Source organism: Zootermopsis nevadensis, unplaced genomic scaffold, assembly GCF_977971745.1.
Source record: "Zootermopsis nevadensis isolate Lab colony 2312 unplaced genomic scaffold, Znev_1.0 Znev_ptg000030l, whole genome shotgun sequence".
NCBI lineage: Eukaryota > Metazoa > Arthropoda > Insecta > Blattodea > Termopsidae > Zootermopsis > Zootermopsis nevadensis.
The window spans coordinates 22,548,953-22,566,605 of NW_028259162.1; the positions used below are offsets into that span (position 1 = coordinate 22,548,953).

General features: G+C 38.7%; 3 protein-coding genes across 4 annotated transcripts in view; all 3 read right to left on the reverse strand.

Moving 5' to 3' along the window:
• The window catches only part of LOC110836352 (protein O-mannosyl-transferase TMTC2), a 745,449-nt gene extending 737,701 nt beyond the window's left edge, over positions 1-7,748 (reverse strand). Inside the window, exons 1-2 of the mRNA XM_087359005.1 lie at positions 7,621-7,748; positions 5,442-5,522 (exon numbers count right to left, since the gene is read on the reverse strand). The gene's annotated coding sequence lies outside the window, so the exon portion shown is untranslated. The remainder of the gene's footprint in view (positions 1-5,441; positions 5,523-7,620) is intronic.
• A 1,779-nt stretch (positions 7,749-9,527) lies between these two features.
• On the reverse strand, positions 9,528-11,947 carry LOC110836513 (nucleoside diphosphate kinase 6, mitochondrial). Its single transcript, XM_087358870.1, has 4 exons — positions 11,912-11,947; positions 11,019-11,161; positions 9,764-9,924; positions 9,528-9,679 (listed from the first exon to the last, which is right to left on the reverse strand). The coding sequence occupies exons 1-4, from the start codon at positions 11,945-11,947 to the stop codon at positions 9,528-9,530; spliced, it is 492 nt and encodes a 163-aa protein (XP_087214996.1).
• A 181-nt stretch (positions 11,948-12,128) lies between these two features.
• On the reverse strand, positions 12,129-15,730 carry LOC110836512 (mitochondrial transcription rescue factor 1). Of its 2 annotated transcripts, XR_002545324.2 has the most exons (5): positions 15,443-15,730; positions 14,705-14,838; positions 13,809-13,881; positions 13,418-13,695; positions 12,129-13,208 (listed from the first exon to the last, which is right to left on the reverse strand). XR_002545324.2 is itself a non-coding variant. In XM_022077770.2 (4 exons), the coding sequence occupies exons 1-4, from the start codon at positions 15,626-15,628 to the stop codon at positions 13,501-13,503; spliced, it is 588 nt and encodes a 195-aa protein (XP_021933462.2). In that variant the 5' UTR covers positions 15,629-15,729; the 3' UTR covers positions 12,129-13,500. The 2 variants fall into 2 exon arrangements, 1 of the variants encoding a protein (XP_021933462.2); XM_022077770.2 differs by having other exon boundaries at positions 12,129-13,695; positions 15,443-15,729.
• Positions 15,731-17,653: the final 1,923 nt, after the last annotated feature.

Genomic DNA, 17,653 nt, shown 5'->3' on the forward strand with positions numbered 1-17,653 from the left:
CCCACTTCTGCAAACCCTAACCTAACCTACCACTGCCCGAGAATTTTTCGGCTCTTCAGCACGTTTCCTTACTGATGAAGGCAGACTGACAGTAGGCATTACGTCGATTCAACTACATCCGTTATTCGCAACACCTGTTGCCGAGCGCGACATTTGTGAAGTATACAATGTTAGTTTACGATTATGATTTCCTGGGTAGTAACGCCGTGTTAACATTTTGGCAGACACAAATGTTTCGGAGAAACAAACAGTTTCTATCTTCAGGGCTGAAGATATATTATGTTCCTTCTAATACAAATCCACAAGGCTTTAACAGCAATGTCGATTTCTTCACAGCGTCAGAACCTCGACTCTAACGATAAATTCGCTGAGCTTAAGTTATGATTTTGTCCTTCGTTCTAGTAATGGCTGTCACAATTTTAGCAAACGTTGTGTGTGTGGCCAGCGGTTGTCTCAAGCAGCGACTGTCATAACTCTAACTCCACGATCCTACGAGCGTAGCAAAGGGGATCATTGAAATGGAGGATACTCCACTACTCGACATTATCAGACAGACGTAAATGATTCGACGCACATGCCAAGTTGTGAACTAATCAACCGTTCGACATCGGACGGGCGTCTCAGAACTGGAAACAGCGACTACACGTCCTCGTCAAAGGGGCTGCGCCCCTGAGGAATCGCGAACGCTCAGGGACACAAAACTACGAGACTCGTTTCATTGCTCTGGACGTGCCTCGCACCACAACCCCACTCACCCCCAACTGCAGTTTCTTTAAAGGAAAGTTTCGATTGAATTGGGCAAAGGAAATTTGTTTTGAGATGTAGACAGACTCAGAAAGAAGGAGGGAGACAGCGGACTGTTGTGATAGAAAGTTTCCGAGTTTCGATACGCCAAAATAAAGAAGTTTCTTTCATCTCTCTTCTTTGGTATATATAAATCCAATATTGGATAGAAAGAGTTGAAAAAGTATGAAGTGCTAAGCCTTGTCTTCTTTTATTGTGGTCTGAATGTTTTCAAAGAATCAATCACCTCATCAGTCAAAACCTGTTGTATCGGCGAGCCACTTTGCAGGCAAAAGGGGGAAAAAACCACACAATTTTCTGTGAAGCTTTTGTGTCTTGGGCGGTTAGCAGAGCGAACACAACGCGCTGAAACAATCCATCGCAGCCAAAGAATCGATGCATAAAGTTGTAGATAAATTTTATAAAATGATATAATATGCAAATTTGTCGCAAATTCAGCTGAACACACTTTAATCTTGTAGGAGCTGTATTTTGGACTTTGCCCATTGTCTGCATTTCAACAAAGTTACTCCACTTCGGAAGCAGGACTGTCCAGTCGAAGGATCGTCAGTCTTCGAGGATAAAGGACCTCGTTCGATCTCGTTTGTCGACTTGTGGACCGCGGGTTATAAGCAACCACGATTTACGTTAAAAACAAGTTCACATATTACTCACTAATTATCTTTCGCTTGTTAATTTGTAGAGCGACCTACAAATTTGGAGAAGGAACATGAAACATAAACTCAAAAGTCAGCTCACAAAAAGAAAAACCTTGTGCAGGACAAATACGTCGCCCACTCAAGCACGTGACTCGCCACGACCTGCCTGGTGGGATTTCAGGAGTCCGATGGTTCACGGTAATGACAGAGTCTTACGTTTATATTAACGACGTCGTGCCAACTGCACAGGTCATATGTCGAAAGAATGTGATGAGATGGGACGAAAAATGAATGCGGTTTTAATCTATTCGAACGTGAACAACACTTTCCCCGAGAGCGCCTGGAGAGACTGAGGAAAATTACGAAAAACCTGATTACCACTGCAGTAGCCTACTCGGTCTGAGTTTTTGAATTTTGTATAAGGAAATGGTATTGTCGTTATCAAAAGCTGATGCAGCTTCACACTAGTATTCTGCAGTCGAAGATAAGCTGGCCTCCTTTCAGTATATGAGTGGGATCAACACTGCCGCAGAGTTCATGGCTAATAGGAATGATGGTCCTATATGCGAGGGAGAGAATAAACTGCCATCTGAAAATGATTGGCTGCAAAATGTAATATGTATATTGGACATCTCATGAATTTCGCGTGACGTTGCAATGAGGATTTTTAGCTCAGTGTATACAACTACATAAGAAAGGGGAGTTTCAGCGAAAAGTTATACAGAATCCTTTCCAGTGATGGAGACGCATAGCACGGATCATTGAATGCAAGTGTGACAACCCTCGCTTCAGCCCTTCGGAAATTGAATAAAGTACGACACTGATTTTAGCCGCGTATATTTTAAGGATCCATCGAGGTCTGCTCTATATCTGGACAACGCCAAGAACGGGAGTTTTACAGCCTGTTCCAGAAGCCCAGCACACAATTCCGGCACAAACATCGCGCAAAATTAAACTCGTTTTTTGTATTTAGAGGATGCGTTTAAATATAATTAAAAGTTTCGCTGTAACGAAGACTGTTGCATTTTGTCTGAAGTCTCCGTAATATTATTAGTAATGCTTGAAGATATCCGTCTTCTGGGTTATTGCGCTGTGTAGTCTGGTCGATGTTAACCAACGTTTCAGAGGTCATACTGCCTCCGTCATCAGGGCGATGAATTCATTATTTATAAAACCACATGTTCTTTGCTCAGCGCATCCAAATGAAGAAGACTTTTTGGTTCATGTAAATTAATTATCGAGAATGTAAAGATATGGATCACAGTTTTAAAACTGAAGAAATACACGCCTGAACCTGCCTGCCTGTCTGTCCACGTGTTTCAATCTGAGGACGGATTCTTATGAAACTTCGTGTGTCTAGCAGAGAGCTTAGCGCCTTCCGTCAAAATTTTATACACTTTTGTACATACTTAGAACAAAGTGGAGGTTACAAAGGTTTCTGGTCAATGTTGCTTACAGCAGAGTCTGAAATAACCCGATTCATTCTTTTATACGTGTATGCTACGTGTTCGAGTACAGATTACACCGTCAGAAAATAGAATCGAAGACGCACAGACTGTGGACTACAGCTCCACTTTGTCGGAATGCACATTTCCCCAGGGCGTCTGTCCGCGTGCATCAGACAACTTGAGAACGGACAACCCTTTCTCGATTACGCTCAGTATAGGACAATTTTACGGTAAAAAAAATTGTTGGGCATTTTTAAAGTCTTTTCTATACAGGATGAGTCAAAAGTATGTTTAGAAAATTTAAGGGCGTGTTCTGGGAACCAAAACAATATAAAAGTTTCTATGAACATGGGGTCGGACCTGAACCCCTTTGACTTTTGACCTGTGGGGTCACTTGAAGTCCCTGTTGTGTCCGAGTGTGTTCGTAAGTCCACCGTTCGTAGTTCTCGGGCAAGTTTGGGGGTAGAGGAATCGAATTTTGAACACCTCTTGCAAAAATCGCGAATTAGATACGTCGTAATAAACACTTTGTAACAGAAATGTGTTCTTCTCAATTCAGTTATGATATCTAGGTAAGGAAGCATTTCCGACCCCATGTTCATTAAAAAAAATTGTTATTGTTTTGGTACCCAGAAAACGCCCTTAAATTTTTCAAACATACTTTTGACTCACCCTGTATAAAAGAATAAGATTACTAATTTTTGAGCCCACATGCCTCAACGCGCGGTTAGGAGCCAAGAGGACGGCGTCGCTGGTTTTGCTACGCTGCGTGTTGCGAGCTGTCGACATTTGCTACGACCTTGAAGCAAGCAATTTGGTGACGACTGATGTAAGGAGAAACGCACGAATTCATACAGACGACGTACAATCCGCAAGAAAAAGTGAAAGATTTGGTCCGGCCACGCGTGGGACAAACAGATAATGTCACTGCGTCACTCAAACACCAAAATAAACTTTGAGAAGGATATTTCGCTCAGAGGCAAACTGCGATAACAACGAAACTCGCTGACGGCCGATCAATGTTGATCCTTTCTTCGATATTGGTCGCTGTTTCCAGAACATTCCACCGGGACTGCCGTGACGCGAAGCCAAAGTCAATCGATGAAATCGGATACAGAAATAATCGTCTTTTCTTATTAATCACGTCTGTCCGTTGCACAGCAATGGACATTTCCCATGATGCCCCTCTGGGAAAGTGGCCGAAGGAAGCACGTGCTTCAACAGGCTAAGAAAATATACAACAAACCTTCGGGATATTCGGTTCGAAGCCGTGGCCTCGCAAATTCAAGCATGAGTGCGCGGTACGATAGTGACTAAGGAAACCCACGTAACTTTTCAGTGTTGATGGCAGTGTTTCGGAGTGCCCCCAGTAAGGATTCTGCAGTTGGCGGGGTCGCCACTGCCCCGTATTGACTCTGCGTGAGGGAGGGGACACAACACGGCAGCCTCTGCTGTTATCTGCCGGCCCAGCTGACAAACAGTAAACCCGCCCGAATGTCAGCACTGCTCCGTCACTGACAAAGAGACGTGTACCAACTCATTTCACGCTCGCTTTAACTTCATTCTGTTTGAATAGGGCTGATTCCAAACAGACAGGCGCGTGCTGAAAGGACGTACTGTAACCGACGGAAAACCTCTGTCTGGCGTCTTATTGTTTCTCTGGTTAGCAGTTTCGCTACTTCTCTGTAAGAATCCAAACACTTGTCCCTTGCTACGAGACAGGGACTAAAAATAAAACATTCCGTCGCCTTGGTGAAGGGCAGAGTCACTGATATAGTTAGTTCTCTGCTGGGTCTTCAACTTGCGGCCCGAGACCCGGATTCAGTCCCTTTCAAGTATCCGTAAGCAACTTGCAAGGGCAAATGAAGACCACGGTATCCAATTTAGTGAGAAGCGTGTTCACTATTTGGAAGGGCTTTGCTATGTGCCATCTAACTTGGGGGAGGGACAATTGTCATAAATTCTCCTGCAGAAATGCAGTGCTTGGTGTTGACATTAATGTTCAAACTTTCGGCCAAAACACGCGAGAGGTCGACACTTCCGAAATTTATTACAATGCACTGGTCGGCAGGCATCAAGATGTTCATGTTCTCTTTATTATACAGGGTGATTCAAAAGTCTCCATACATGTGGGAAAATGGTAACTTTTTTAACAAACTGTCACTTCATTCACAAAACTGGTTGCCACTCCTTTGAAAACATACGGATGCATCTCTCCCACTCGTTAGCACATCTGGTGTTATGAGCGTAATTGCATTTTGAATGCCTTCCTTTAGGTGATTTCCATATGTATGGAGACTTTTGAATCACCCTGTAGAACTAGCATGGCACCCACAGGGTTACTGCTGGTAAATTCGACAAACGCTCGCTCACACGCCAACTTGTGACTAGCGCCGCTAACTAGCGACAGAAAGGGTCCTCGATCCCTGGACAAGCTCTCGGTGTCATTTCCTTTGTTCTCGTAACTCTTGGAAACTTCACGAGTTCTGTTCTTAATTTCAAAATTAATTAAATGAAACTGGGCTCAATTGAAAACAAACACCTTACATACCGGGCCGTCTTCTGGGACGCTGTGCTGCGTAGTCTGATCGAAGTTTAAGGACGCTTCAGAGGTGCTTACTGCTTCCATCATCTGGATGTATCAAAAGAAATAAAAGTGTAAAGGAAAAGAATGCACAAGAGGCAAATGGCATCTGGAGAAGGATCAATTGGGGTTATGTTCTACAGTGCGACGACAACTTCTTAATTTTCAGTGTTGAGCCCCTGGCCCCGCAGTCACAAATCACTCAGCCTCTCCTGTGCAAAACAGGCATAAGTTACACAGTCCAATGCAATACTGAAAGCGGAACAGGCACACAGATCGTAAACCATAAGCCAGGGCCTCCAACCTTGCTCAAACAATGTTTCAAAATTACTTACAACAACATTTTCTTTAAAACCACCTCATTTCGAAAATTATTTGCACCAAGCAATAATATAATGTTTCAAAATGAGTAAAATTAGTTTTCAGAAGTTGTGCAAAAATCTTTACAGTAAATTCACGATCAATCCACAGTTTCAGTTCATCGCGTAACAAGTGCACTTTACGATTTGTCCATTTACACGAGTTGCGTGATGAGACAAAAATGTCCGCTCCGTTTTCTTTAAAAATGTTTGTTCCCTTCGTGGCCAATTATAAAACAGCATCCTCCGCAGAAATCCAAGTGACAGTCGCCACATTTTTCCACAGCAGTTCCAGACAAATCGTCTCTCGACGACCTCAATAAACGACGCCACTGATTCACCTCCCCGCGACATGTAATAGGGGCAATCTTCACTTGCATTGGAGATCCGCACCAAGACAGATGGTAACTTACGTCAACTGCTTCTTGTTCAGGAAGTAAACATCTTCCAACAGCATCTGAAAATATTAATGATGGCCGACCTGAGGACACTGCACGGACTTAAGACGCAGAATATCGTAGGTTTTGGTTGTGCTAGCAAGATGCAGTTTATCTTGACCCAAAGAAGGACGACATGCAAGTTCCTCAAATTCTTGGCATCCCGACTGCATACTGTCAACAACTGTACGTTTATGGAGGTTAGAAATGAAGGGTACTTCCGAGCTCCAAAATAACAGATTACGCTGGATGATGGCACATCTTCGTTCAGGAAAAAATTTTAGCTTTGAACACTCCATATATCCACCACTACAATGATTGCCACGTTAAAGTTCAGAAATTATTTTTGAACCAGCAAATGCTAGTTCTGACAGAAATGACAAGACACAGTTCCTGTGACAGTCCACAAACAAGACCAATTCCCACGTTACCCACTTGGCCCCCTTTCCACAAAAAAGTTGAAACCAAATGCTGACAGTGCCACCTACAACTGACACACGTGGTGGTGACATGTACCTCCTATTTGTAATGAGATCCGCAAGACAGCCGTTCCAACGTCGTAAGGGCAGGACACTCTCCAAACTGTTGTCAGAACATCCTCAAAATCAGTTTATCATTGTGGCATGTCACGGGCGTGGATGCAGCGGCAGTGTCCGCAGACATCTGACGTAAAGTAAAATGGCACTGAATCTATTGGGTGATGTCATGAATGGTTGGTCGCAGCCCATAAGATTCAAAATATAACGTGTAATCAGAGTCAGACAGACAAAAATCCATTGAGATCCGGGCATATGGTGTTCATCAACGCTAAATGTAAGTATGGCAGATTTCAAAAATGTGGGTGGTATCATATCTGTACACCAAATGTTTTTCTCTGGAATCCTATTAATCTGATAGATGTTCATTCTTCAATCATGTTTCAACAGAATAAAGTATTTAACAGGGTCAGCTCCGCAATCGAAACTTGGCGGTACAATTACTTTACAGTCAAAATTCTCTATTAAAATACATAAGCTTGTTCCAGCAACCTCAAGCAACTTATTTACTGGTGTCATGTCTGATTCAGTGTCACTTGAGACACTCTTCCTGTCACTCTCATCAGCATCACTTATTTTGTAAACCACCAGGCCTGCACAAATTCCAAAATTCTTACCATTTTTCCCAAAGTCTCATCACATACGTCTAAAAATACAGAGATGTTGCAAAAATTGGCAACATCTGGCATAATGGAATGTTTGAGAACATCAGAAAACGCTGATTTGGCTTTCTGATCAGCAAGCAACAGCACATTATGTTAATTCTACTATTGCTAAAGCAGAAATTTCAAGGATTAATAATAGATATATTTACCTGTCATACATCACGCTGATTCTTAATTCAGTGACCATTCTTGCAGGTCAGTGTCAGACTTGAATCCCCGAGAGACAAGAGCATCCGCCACTGTCAGCAACAGGCTAGCAAATAGTGGAGTTGACGCACTGGACAAAAAATGTTCAGCTCAGTATACAAGGTACATCCAATACTGAGCTGGTGAAAAGAAAAAGTGATAATTGGCACAAAGGGGCTGCAAAACAACTGACATTTTAACAAACAGATGAATGCTCCAGAATTTAAAAGAATCAGTAGAAGAGTTCTTGCTACATGATACAAGTTATACTCAGTCACAATGAAAACTTAGGTGGCAAACTGACAGAACTAGTTGAGCCATGTGAATCGGCTTCTTATGAAAGAAATTTGAATTAATTATATTATTATTATTTATCATTAACTGCAAATGGGTTTTTAACCGGTGGCAGTGGTGCTACAATAAGAAACAACAACACTATTAGACAGAACAAAACAATAAGACACAAAAAACATAAGACGCCACAAAACAATAAGACACCACAAAACAGTAAGACACCACAAAACAATGAGACAGAACAAAACAATAAGACACAAAAAACATAAGACGCCACAAAACAATAAGACACCACAGAACAGTAAGACACCACAAAACAATAAGACACAAAAAACATAAGACGCCACAAAACAATAAGACACCACAGAACAGTAAGACACCACAAAACAATGAGACAGAACAAAACAATAAGACACAAAAAACATAAGACTCCACAAAACAGTAAAACACCACAAAACAATAAGACACCACAAAACAATGAGACATAACAAAACATAAGACACCACAAAACAATGAGAGACAAAAATACATAAGACATCACAAAACAATAAGACACCACAAAACAATGAGACATAACAAAACATAAGACACCACAAAACAATGAGACATAACAAAACATAAGACACCACAAAACAATGAGACATAACAAAACATAAAGACACAACAAAACAATGAGACACAACAAAACAATGAGACACCACAAAACAATAAGACACCACAGAACAATGAGAGACAAAAAAACATAAGACATCACAAAACAATAAGACACCACAGAACAATGAGAGACATAAAACATAAGACATCACAAAACAATAAGACACCACAGAACAATGAGAGACATAAAACATAAGACATCACAAAACAATAAGACACCACAGAACAATGAGAGACATAAAACATAAGACATCACAAAACAATAAGACACCACAAAACAATGAGACATAACAAAACAATAAGACATCACAAAACAATGAGACAGAACGAAACATAAGACGCAACAAAACAATAAGACACAACAAAACAATGAGACAAAAAACATAAGACATCACAAAACAATGAGAGACAAAAAAACATAAGACATCACAAAACAATGAGACATAACAAAACAATAAGACATCACAAAACAATGAGACAGAACGAAACATAAGACGCAACAAAACAATAAGACACCACAGAACAATGAGAGACAAAAAAACATAAGACATCACAAAACAATAAGACATCACAAAACAATGAGACAGAACGAAACATAGGACGCAACAAAACAATAAGACACAACAAAACAATAAGACACAACAAAACAGCACATATCACACAAAATAACAAGCCACACCCAAAATAAAAGAACTCATAAGATTACAAAACCATAAGGCACAAGTAAGTAGATAACTTAAAAATTAATACTAACTAGACATAACACAATATTATGAGGCAGGGCACAAATTTCAAATATATAATTTACATATTTTTATAATGCATAAAGATTTGGAAAAATAAACTTACCATACTGTAAGTTCACATTTCAAAGCTAGTGCACTGTCCTCCTCTACAGCAATTTTTTTCTCCATTATTGGCCTTATGAAATAGAAATGATGTTATGAATAAATTCTTGTTCACACAACTTGACAGCACCCTTCCTAAAATACTCCTCTTCTTCAAGAAACCACCTGTCAATACTGAAGCCTGGAAAGAAGATCTTTATCTCTCTGGCAGCGGACTCTAATGAATCTGAAAACCATAATTCGGTGCCCATGAAGTAACAAACAAACACTGTGCAGGAGTTATGTAGACATTACTAGCCATCAAGCTCACCTGAACCATGCACTGCATTCCGGGTATCAGACAGTCCAAAGCTTCCTCTAATGCTCATAGGAGCTGTGAACTGAGCATGATATACTTTTGTTGGCCCCATCAAATTCCTCCACACTTTAATTGCATCCTGTCGAGCCAATATATGCACTTCCAATGGACCACTACAACATAAAGAGTCATGAGAACTTCAAATCGCAATGACTATGCACTAGATCCTATACAGAGTGCACCCATGTGATGTCATGCACCACCAAACTTGTTGCAAAACTTGATTTTGATCTATTCTTACTAATAATTTACTAACAAACAAACTTCAAGTGTAGTGTAATTTTACCTACTCCCTTACATATAAACAACTGCCAAGCAATTTCAACATTGTAATTATGTTTGTTATTAGGTGCAAAGCAAATATTTTGTTCTTGGGATATGTTTCTACAGGTCTAAAAACTGAAAAACTCCATCACTACAACAACATGAGAGGAATTTATATCAGACTTTACCCCACTTAATTGCCCTTAACAATTTAACATCTCCACACTTTTATTTATTGCATTAATAACTCAAAGATGAAACACGTAGTGAAAACATCTTCCTACCGTAACTGAAAGTCAGGCAAGGAAATTCACATTGACAGTGCTCCCTCCATGAACACCAGCATGCAAGGGCAATCAAAAATATTTTCACTTCTACAGATAAGCTACTGGCGTGCACAGAAAAACACTTAACGCGGCAGCAGTGGATTCTCTACTTTAGACAGAAATTTACAAGGCCAAAAACAAAGGGACGTATGTCAGCTGGCAAATTAGAAAAATCGTGACAGACAGCATATTTTACAAAACTTTAATTAAAGCTGAAGGAGGAACTTGGACAAAACAGCAACCACAAATTTCCTCAAAAACGTCAAGGATGAAAATTACAAGTCAGTTGTTGAGGAACTTGCCAATTTTCCAGACCTTCTCTCAACAAACTTGGAAATTGTTAGTGATGAACATGGAGAACACTATCATCAAGAAGTGTCCACGATGGGGAAATGATACCAGAGCAAGTGGAGCTCTACTGTGTTTCCTTACTACTGCTGCTTGGTAAGGAATCCCCCAAGAGGTGAATGCTTCGACACACTTACTGCACCTTTTAATTAGTCCAAATCTCATTTTCTAGAATTTTAAAATAATTTTCTATCACAGGGTTAAAAAGCTGTAAGATCACTTATTTCGGTACATGCAAAAAAGAATAATTTTTTGTCATCCAATGTTACCTGCACATGAAAGTCACAAGCCTGTTATAAAAGAATTTATTTCTGTGTTCAGCATAAAATGTTGTTGCCACTTCCTCAGTCATGAATGTGGATTTCCTCTGCACCACATAAAAACCATTAGAAAGAATCAAGTTCCGAATTTTCTGCAAACAAGTGAAATATGTAACACGGTATTATTAACTTCACGGAAGTTTTTGACACTATCGCATTGGAAAACGAACAAACTCTAACCTGTAAAACATGTGGAACTTTCATCACATGCGGCTTTATAATTGCTAACGTAAGTTGTAAATGTCCTTGCATTATAATTATTTTACACTTATCACGGATACAATCAATATACATTGCCCGATTCATATATCACACGGCTGCGTTATTTTCAACAGCATTGCACAATCAAACATAAACAAACCCACATAAGCATGATTTAAAGTTCTAACAGTTTTATGGAACAAACGTGGTTACATGTGGTACATTATAAAAGCACAGATTACACGCACTTGACTAACGAAAATACAACACGATCATCATCTGTGACATGTAGAACTCGTTTCAAAGAATTAAAATTGTATAATGGTTAATGCATTACGTCGTATGTCCATCAAAATGAACTTCTAACTGGGCTGTCAGCTTTTATGCACCGTTCAAATGTTGAATATTTCCCATAAAACATGGCCCTTTTCAAGCAGCAAATTGCTGCTTAGCTGGTCAAATAATTCCTCACTTCACTACAGCCAGCCATCAGCCCCAAAACTGAATTACCTGAATCCAGGCTTCTTCCTCACACGCTACTTCCTTACAATACATTTTAATATACTTCCATCCATGCCTTGGTCTTCCAAGTAGTCTCTTCCCTTAAATATTTCCAATCATATCTTGGATACATTTCTCACCTCTCCCACATTTGCTACATGGCCTGATAATCTCATCCTTAACTTGATCATCCTATTTCGAAAGTAAAAAAAAACATTATGTTCCTCATCATGAAATTTCCTTTACTCTATCATATATTCACCCCATCCCTCTCTACTGGTTTTGCCATCTTTTTGGTTTTAGCCTACAGATATTGAGATATGACAGAGGGACCATAAAAGGATTAAATATGAGAAGTATTTTCAAGTATTTAATTTTGTTCTTAAAATAAATAAAATCTTATTTTCTTACATACTAATAAGAACATAATTCAAATATCACATTTATGATAGCAGGTCCTCACATGCTTCATTTGAAAATGACTTTTACTTCAGTAGCACACAGGAGATGGGTAGAACACTTTATAAATTATATGTGAATTTGAATGCAATCTCCATTTTAAGCTGTTGCAAGCTATTCACTGTGCAGGTCATGGTCATCATCCATGAGCCTATTTACGATGCCATTTGAGCAGTTCGGACTCAAACAAAATCCCTTCACCACACACAACCCAGCATTTCTGTCACCTACGTTCCCAGTACCAACATTTTATGTTAATCCATTGCTCAAAACAATCTTTTTCTGGCTTTAAAAACTTATACAGTGTGTGCTATTCTTCGGGACCTAAGTGAACACTTCCTCCAACTGTAAAAAGGTAGTATTCATCTTAACGCGAATAAACAGGCTCCAACATTCCTCAAATAATTTTTCACCTACCTCAGACAAATTTTCAAAACTTAATATCACTTAATATGTCTGTATTTCAATTTCACTGAAATAACTGTAAATGCACAAAAAACATTGGTGATAAACAGCGATGTTGCCAGTTTTAAATAATCGCATGCATCAAAGCGGTACTTAATACACACATTAATTATACAGAGTTCAAGCTTCACAGTAGAGAACTTCTATAATTATATTGGAGCCAACAAATCAAACAGTAGGCCATAATTTGAAAGATTACCTGTAACATTTATATCCCTTGGAACCCTATGAGGCTCACGTTTTCACAGCTATATGTCAACTAACCTACAACACTACATTTCACATACATTTAATTCATCTTCACTTGCATATGGAAGAGCTGCAGTTTCATTTGGTTTGTTATTATCTTCTACGTTTCCTATAACTCTTACAAATATAATTTATGCAGATAAGGAGAAAAAAGTATCTCTGGGGTTCCCATGGAAGTGAAGAAACTGCCGCTGGTCTTCTCGTTTGTAATGGCATGTGGCCTAGTACTGAAGTTTCAGAGAAGCATAATCTCCACCTTCAGCCCTGAAGATGCAGACAGTATGTTTCTAAAAAAATGTTGCTCTATCTACTGATGGGCCCTTCTTTGTGCTCAAGGAAATACTTAAGAGTTACAAAAATAATATAGATTTTTCAGTGCAGTAAATTAGAAGCAGTCAATTCCAGCAGAAAATTTGTATTACTATATTAATTTAAAAAAAAATACTTACATATTCATAGTGTTTTTAAGTTACCTGTAAAGACTGCTTGAGTGTTCCAATACACTGTTGAGTTTTGAATCTAAAAATGTACAACTGAAAATTGGAAACCAGATTTATTAATCGCCACCAGCTGCTTCTTTCCAAGGCTCGCCATAATTTTCTACAATAAGAGACTTGAATCTCCTAAGCTTGACACTGATATTCTCTTCGCCAGCTTTTATAGACAGTAACTGAAGTCGAGACACTACAAGAAATTCTGGGTTCATTGGGCTTAAACCACGAATTACATCTACTTCATCTCCAACATGCAACTGGAAAGAAACATGTAATATTTATCACTGAAACTGTATAAGAAAGATTTATGTAAGGTTCTACACAGAAAGTTGTACATAAAAGAAAAATACACAGTATATTTCTAATTTACCTGCACACTCTTCTTAAATATCTTTCGCCCATTGACTCGTATCCTACTTTCATAGAACAAGACTTCCACTTTGCTGCAAAGTTCATTAAAGATTAAACATTATTAATATGAAAATTATTACTTTACACAGACAACATAAAAAAAGGAAAGCTGTACTACTGTACGCCAAGTAAGGGCATGGACGGAGAGAAGGTATAGGTCCTACTCATTCTTAGCCTCAGCACTACATGGGGGAGAGCGGTCAGCGTCACGCCCCGGCTGCACTTTATCCCTGGGAAAAGAACCCCGGTACCCATCTGACAGGAGGCTGGGTGTCACAATATAACTACTACTAATAATAATATTAGCGTTTATCTATGTGAAAACCACTTCTTATTTACCTTTAATTACAGAAAGTCATACGACAACATTTGGTTCATATGATCAGTTGCCGACAGGATAGCTGAAGGAATCACATTCATCAAAGTCATTTGCTGCTCTGAAGGATCATTTTGGTTTCTGCTATTTGTATGACTAATACATCTGTATTTTCTTCAAAGTCAAAACATTCTACACAACACTCAAACTTGCTACCTACTATTTAACCAATACCTCAGCTGACTAAAGGATGGATTTAGAAAGAAGAAAATCAAAGTAACTTCATTTTGTAATGTCATAAACATGTAACACAATTTTTCTTTATAAGTTATTAGTTATAAATTATGAGCAATAAGTTATACAAGTTAGTATTTTACAATTATGTTGATTAACTTATGAAGGCTTTATGTCTAGAACAAAACCACATAAATCCGTATTAATTTTAAATTTATGTTAATGAAATTCTGCCATTCACTTCATCATTGCATAAAACCATTATGTAACGGTATACTCATATCTAAGTTATAAACAACCCTTACTTCCGAGCTATAGAAAGTCCTGATTTGATGATGAGGTCAGTACGAAGGGAATTTACTTTCACTGTTACAACCTTTGCATTTCTGTCTGGAATTTCATCATCAAAGTCCTCTTCATCCTCTGAATCAGAATATTCCTGTAATTAAACCTACATATGAAATTAAACTCTTCAGCATCTATACATATCAAAGATTCTCAACACTTTAATGGCCACAGTCCATTTCAAGGTAATTCAAATGATGTAAGTCTTTACATTGATATTATAAACAGTCAATAAAATGGAGTATGTCTTGCCTCCTACCAGCTAGACAAAATAGTTAACATAGAAGAGGTAAAACCCCTAAAGAAAGAGAACAGCAATGAGATCCATTAGTAGGTTTTAATTCTAGACTGTGAAAAGCAAGAAGTTCTAATGTTTCCAATATAGGATAAACTTTAGTAACAAAATAGTGTGAGCTTGCAATGGTTTTGATATACGTCTACCAGGTAAATAACAGTCTTCCATAAAAAATATTGTTTTCAATACAAAGTCTTCCTCAGAACTGACAGAACTATAATTATTTAATTATTACAATGTTACTGGCCATATTTCTGATTCTGCATTGGAGGAATAATTCAATTAAATTTCCTTGATGAATTTCTTGGACAATGTTTCGAAACTACTTAGTCAAATCGTGCAGAAAATAAATTCTGATAAGAATGAATACATTCACACGGTTTATTATATTTGATTTACTTGCCTCCGTTTGCTTATTCCCTGTATATTTATTTCTCACGTATTCTAGGTTAGGTCTGTACACTTTACACAAACTGTACCACGCCAAAGCTTTCGGAGCACATTTCAAAAATGTGTCTGCATTTAATGACTTTGAATGTAGAATACGAATATAGTTCTTCCTAAGTATTCTACAGAAGAGAGAATTCATTTTTTAACCTGTACAAACGTATATACATACGAACTCAACGGAGAACAACATGATTAAGGTCAATACATCATCAGTTTGGCCAACATACTTGTTAAGAAAATGACTGGTTGTAACTAAACTTTCCTGTAAACATAGCGCATGCGTTCCAGTGTTACTTTTATGTTTCAACATGATAATCTCAAGACAGTTCATAACAAATACATTTTTAAGTGATATTTATGCTTTAGCGGAAGCGAGGAACACTTTATGGACTGTCCATACCAGTCTCTCTACAAAGGACGGGTAATTTGAAAAGATGGACCGCGTTCCCACAACACGCGGATTTTCCTTCGATTCAGAAAACAACTTTTAATAAATATTTTCGTAACTTGCAGTACTGTGCCTTAAATAAACATGCAACACAATTCACTGTTTCACGTTTTCTGAGTTAGAAATTGCATCGTGAGTCACCCACACGATATGGCATGTACATACAAAAGTGCTGGTGATTTCGATTTTTAGAAGAGCGTCTTGTTTCCATAGCAAACACGCAGCTTCCCTAAATAAATGCTCGCTTAAATATACAAGTACAAGAAATTGAGTTCACAAACCATAACTGTAGCAAATTGTGACGTCATGACTAACAGGGCGAGGGAAATGGCAAAAAGACAATCCACTACAGTCTGAAGGCAGGTTTAAATCCTGCTGTAATATAGGTGTTTTAATGAACATTCTATGGAAAATGGCCTTTACACATACCATAACATCCGAAATGTGCTAAAATGTCATGTGTTCCCATGGCCTGATGCCCAGGAAAAGAAGCATTAAGAATTCTGCCTTTAATAACATCATACTATTTAGAACTTACACTTAATTTTAAAATAAAATAAAAATGTAATCAGGCTTGAATTGATGTTCTTGCATATATTTTGCATGCAAATTATCATTTATGTGCACTTATGGAGAAGTTGACAAGCAAAACACTGCTTGTTCATGTAAGAAATAACAGAAACTAACCCAGCAGGGCATGTGCTTCCTCTCAGCATGCTTTGATGGCATTCAGGTTCAAATAAATAGGTTCCTCTAAAAGTAAAATTTTCTGAAATAAAATCCCTTAGAATATTTGGGTGTGCATTCCTGTTAATACTTCAAGTATGCTTCAGTGTCATTGAGCCTGCTTAGAATAACTTTCATCTCTTTATTGATGTTTCAAGATGATAAGCAGGACACGTATGTGAAATTTTAGTAACAGTTTAACTTAAGAAAAAATCTACCTAAAACATTTGGGAATTTTTTTGTTAAAATACAAAATAGCTTTCATGCTTACCCCTGCATAAGAATCTGGTACTTTGTTTCACCTTACCACGGACTGACAGAATCACAAAAATAATTCATGCAATACCCCTGAAATGACAGAAAAATTTATATGACACTAACTAACTAACTAACTAACTAGATGGCTTACCGAACCCGAAGGTTCATCACCGAATTAACCAAAGCCCTCCACCGGACCCTGTCCTGGGCCAACAAAATCCAGTTTCCTTCAACTCCTATCTCGGATAGATCCCGCCTGAGATTATCCTCCCATCTACGTCTAGGTCTCCCCAGCGGTCTCTTCCCTTCAGGTTTCCCAACCAGTACCCGGTGCACACCTCTTGTCCCATCCATGCGCGCTACATGTCCCGCCCATCTCACTCTTCTCGACTTAATCACCCTCACAATACTGGGGGAGCAGTACAGATTTTTAAGCTCGTCATTGTGCAGTTTTCTCCACGCCCCATCGTCTTCCCTCTTAGGCCCAAATATCCTCCTCAACACCCGATTCTCAAACACCTGCAATCTGTGTTCCTCCCTCTGAGTGAGAGACCATGTTTCGCACCCATACAAAACAACAGGCAAGATTATTGTTTTGTATACTTTAATTTTCAGGTTCTTAGAAATCAGACGGGAAGACAAAATATTTTGGACTGAGAAGTAGCAAGCATTTCCGGAATTTAGTCTCCTCCTAACTTCCTCACAAGTATCATTTTGATTTGTTATTGTTGT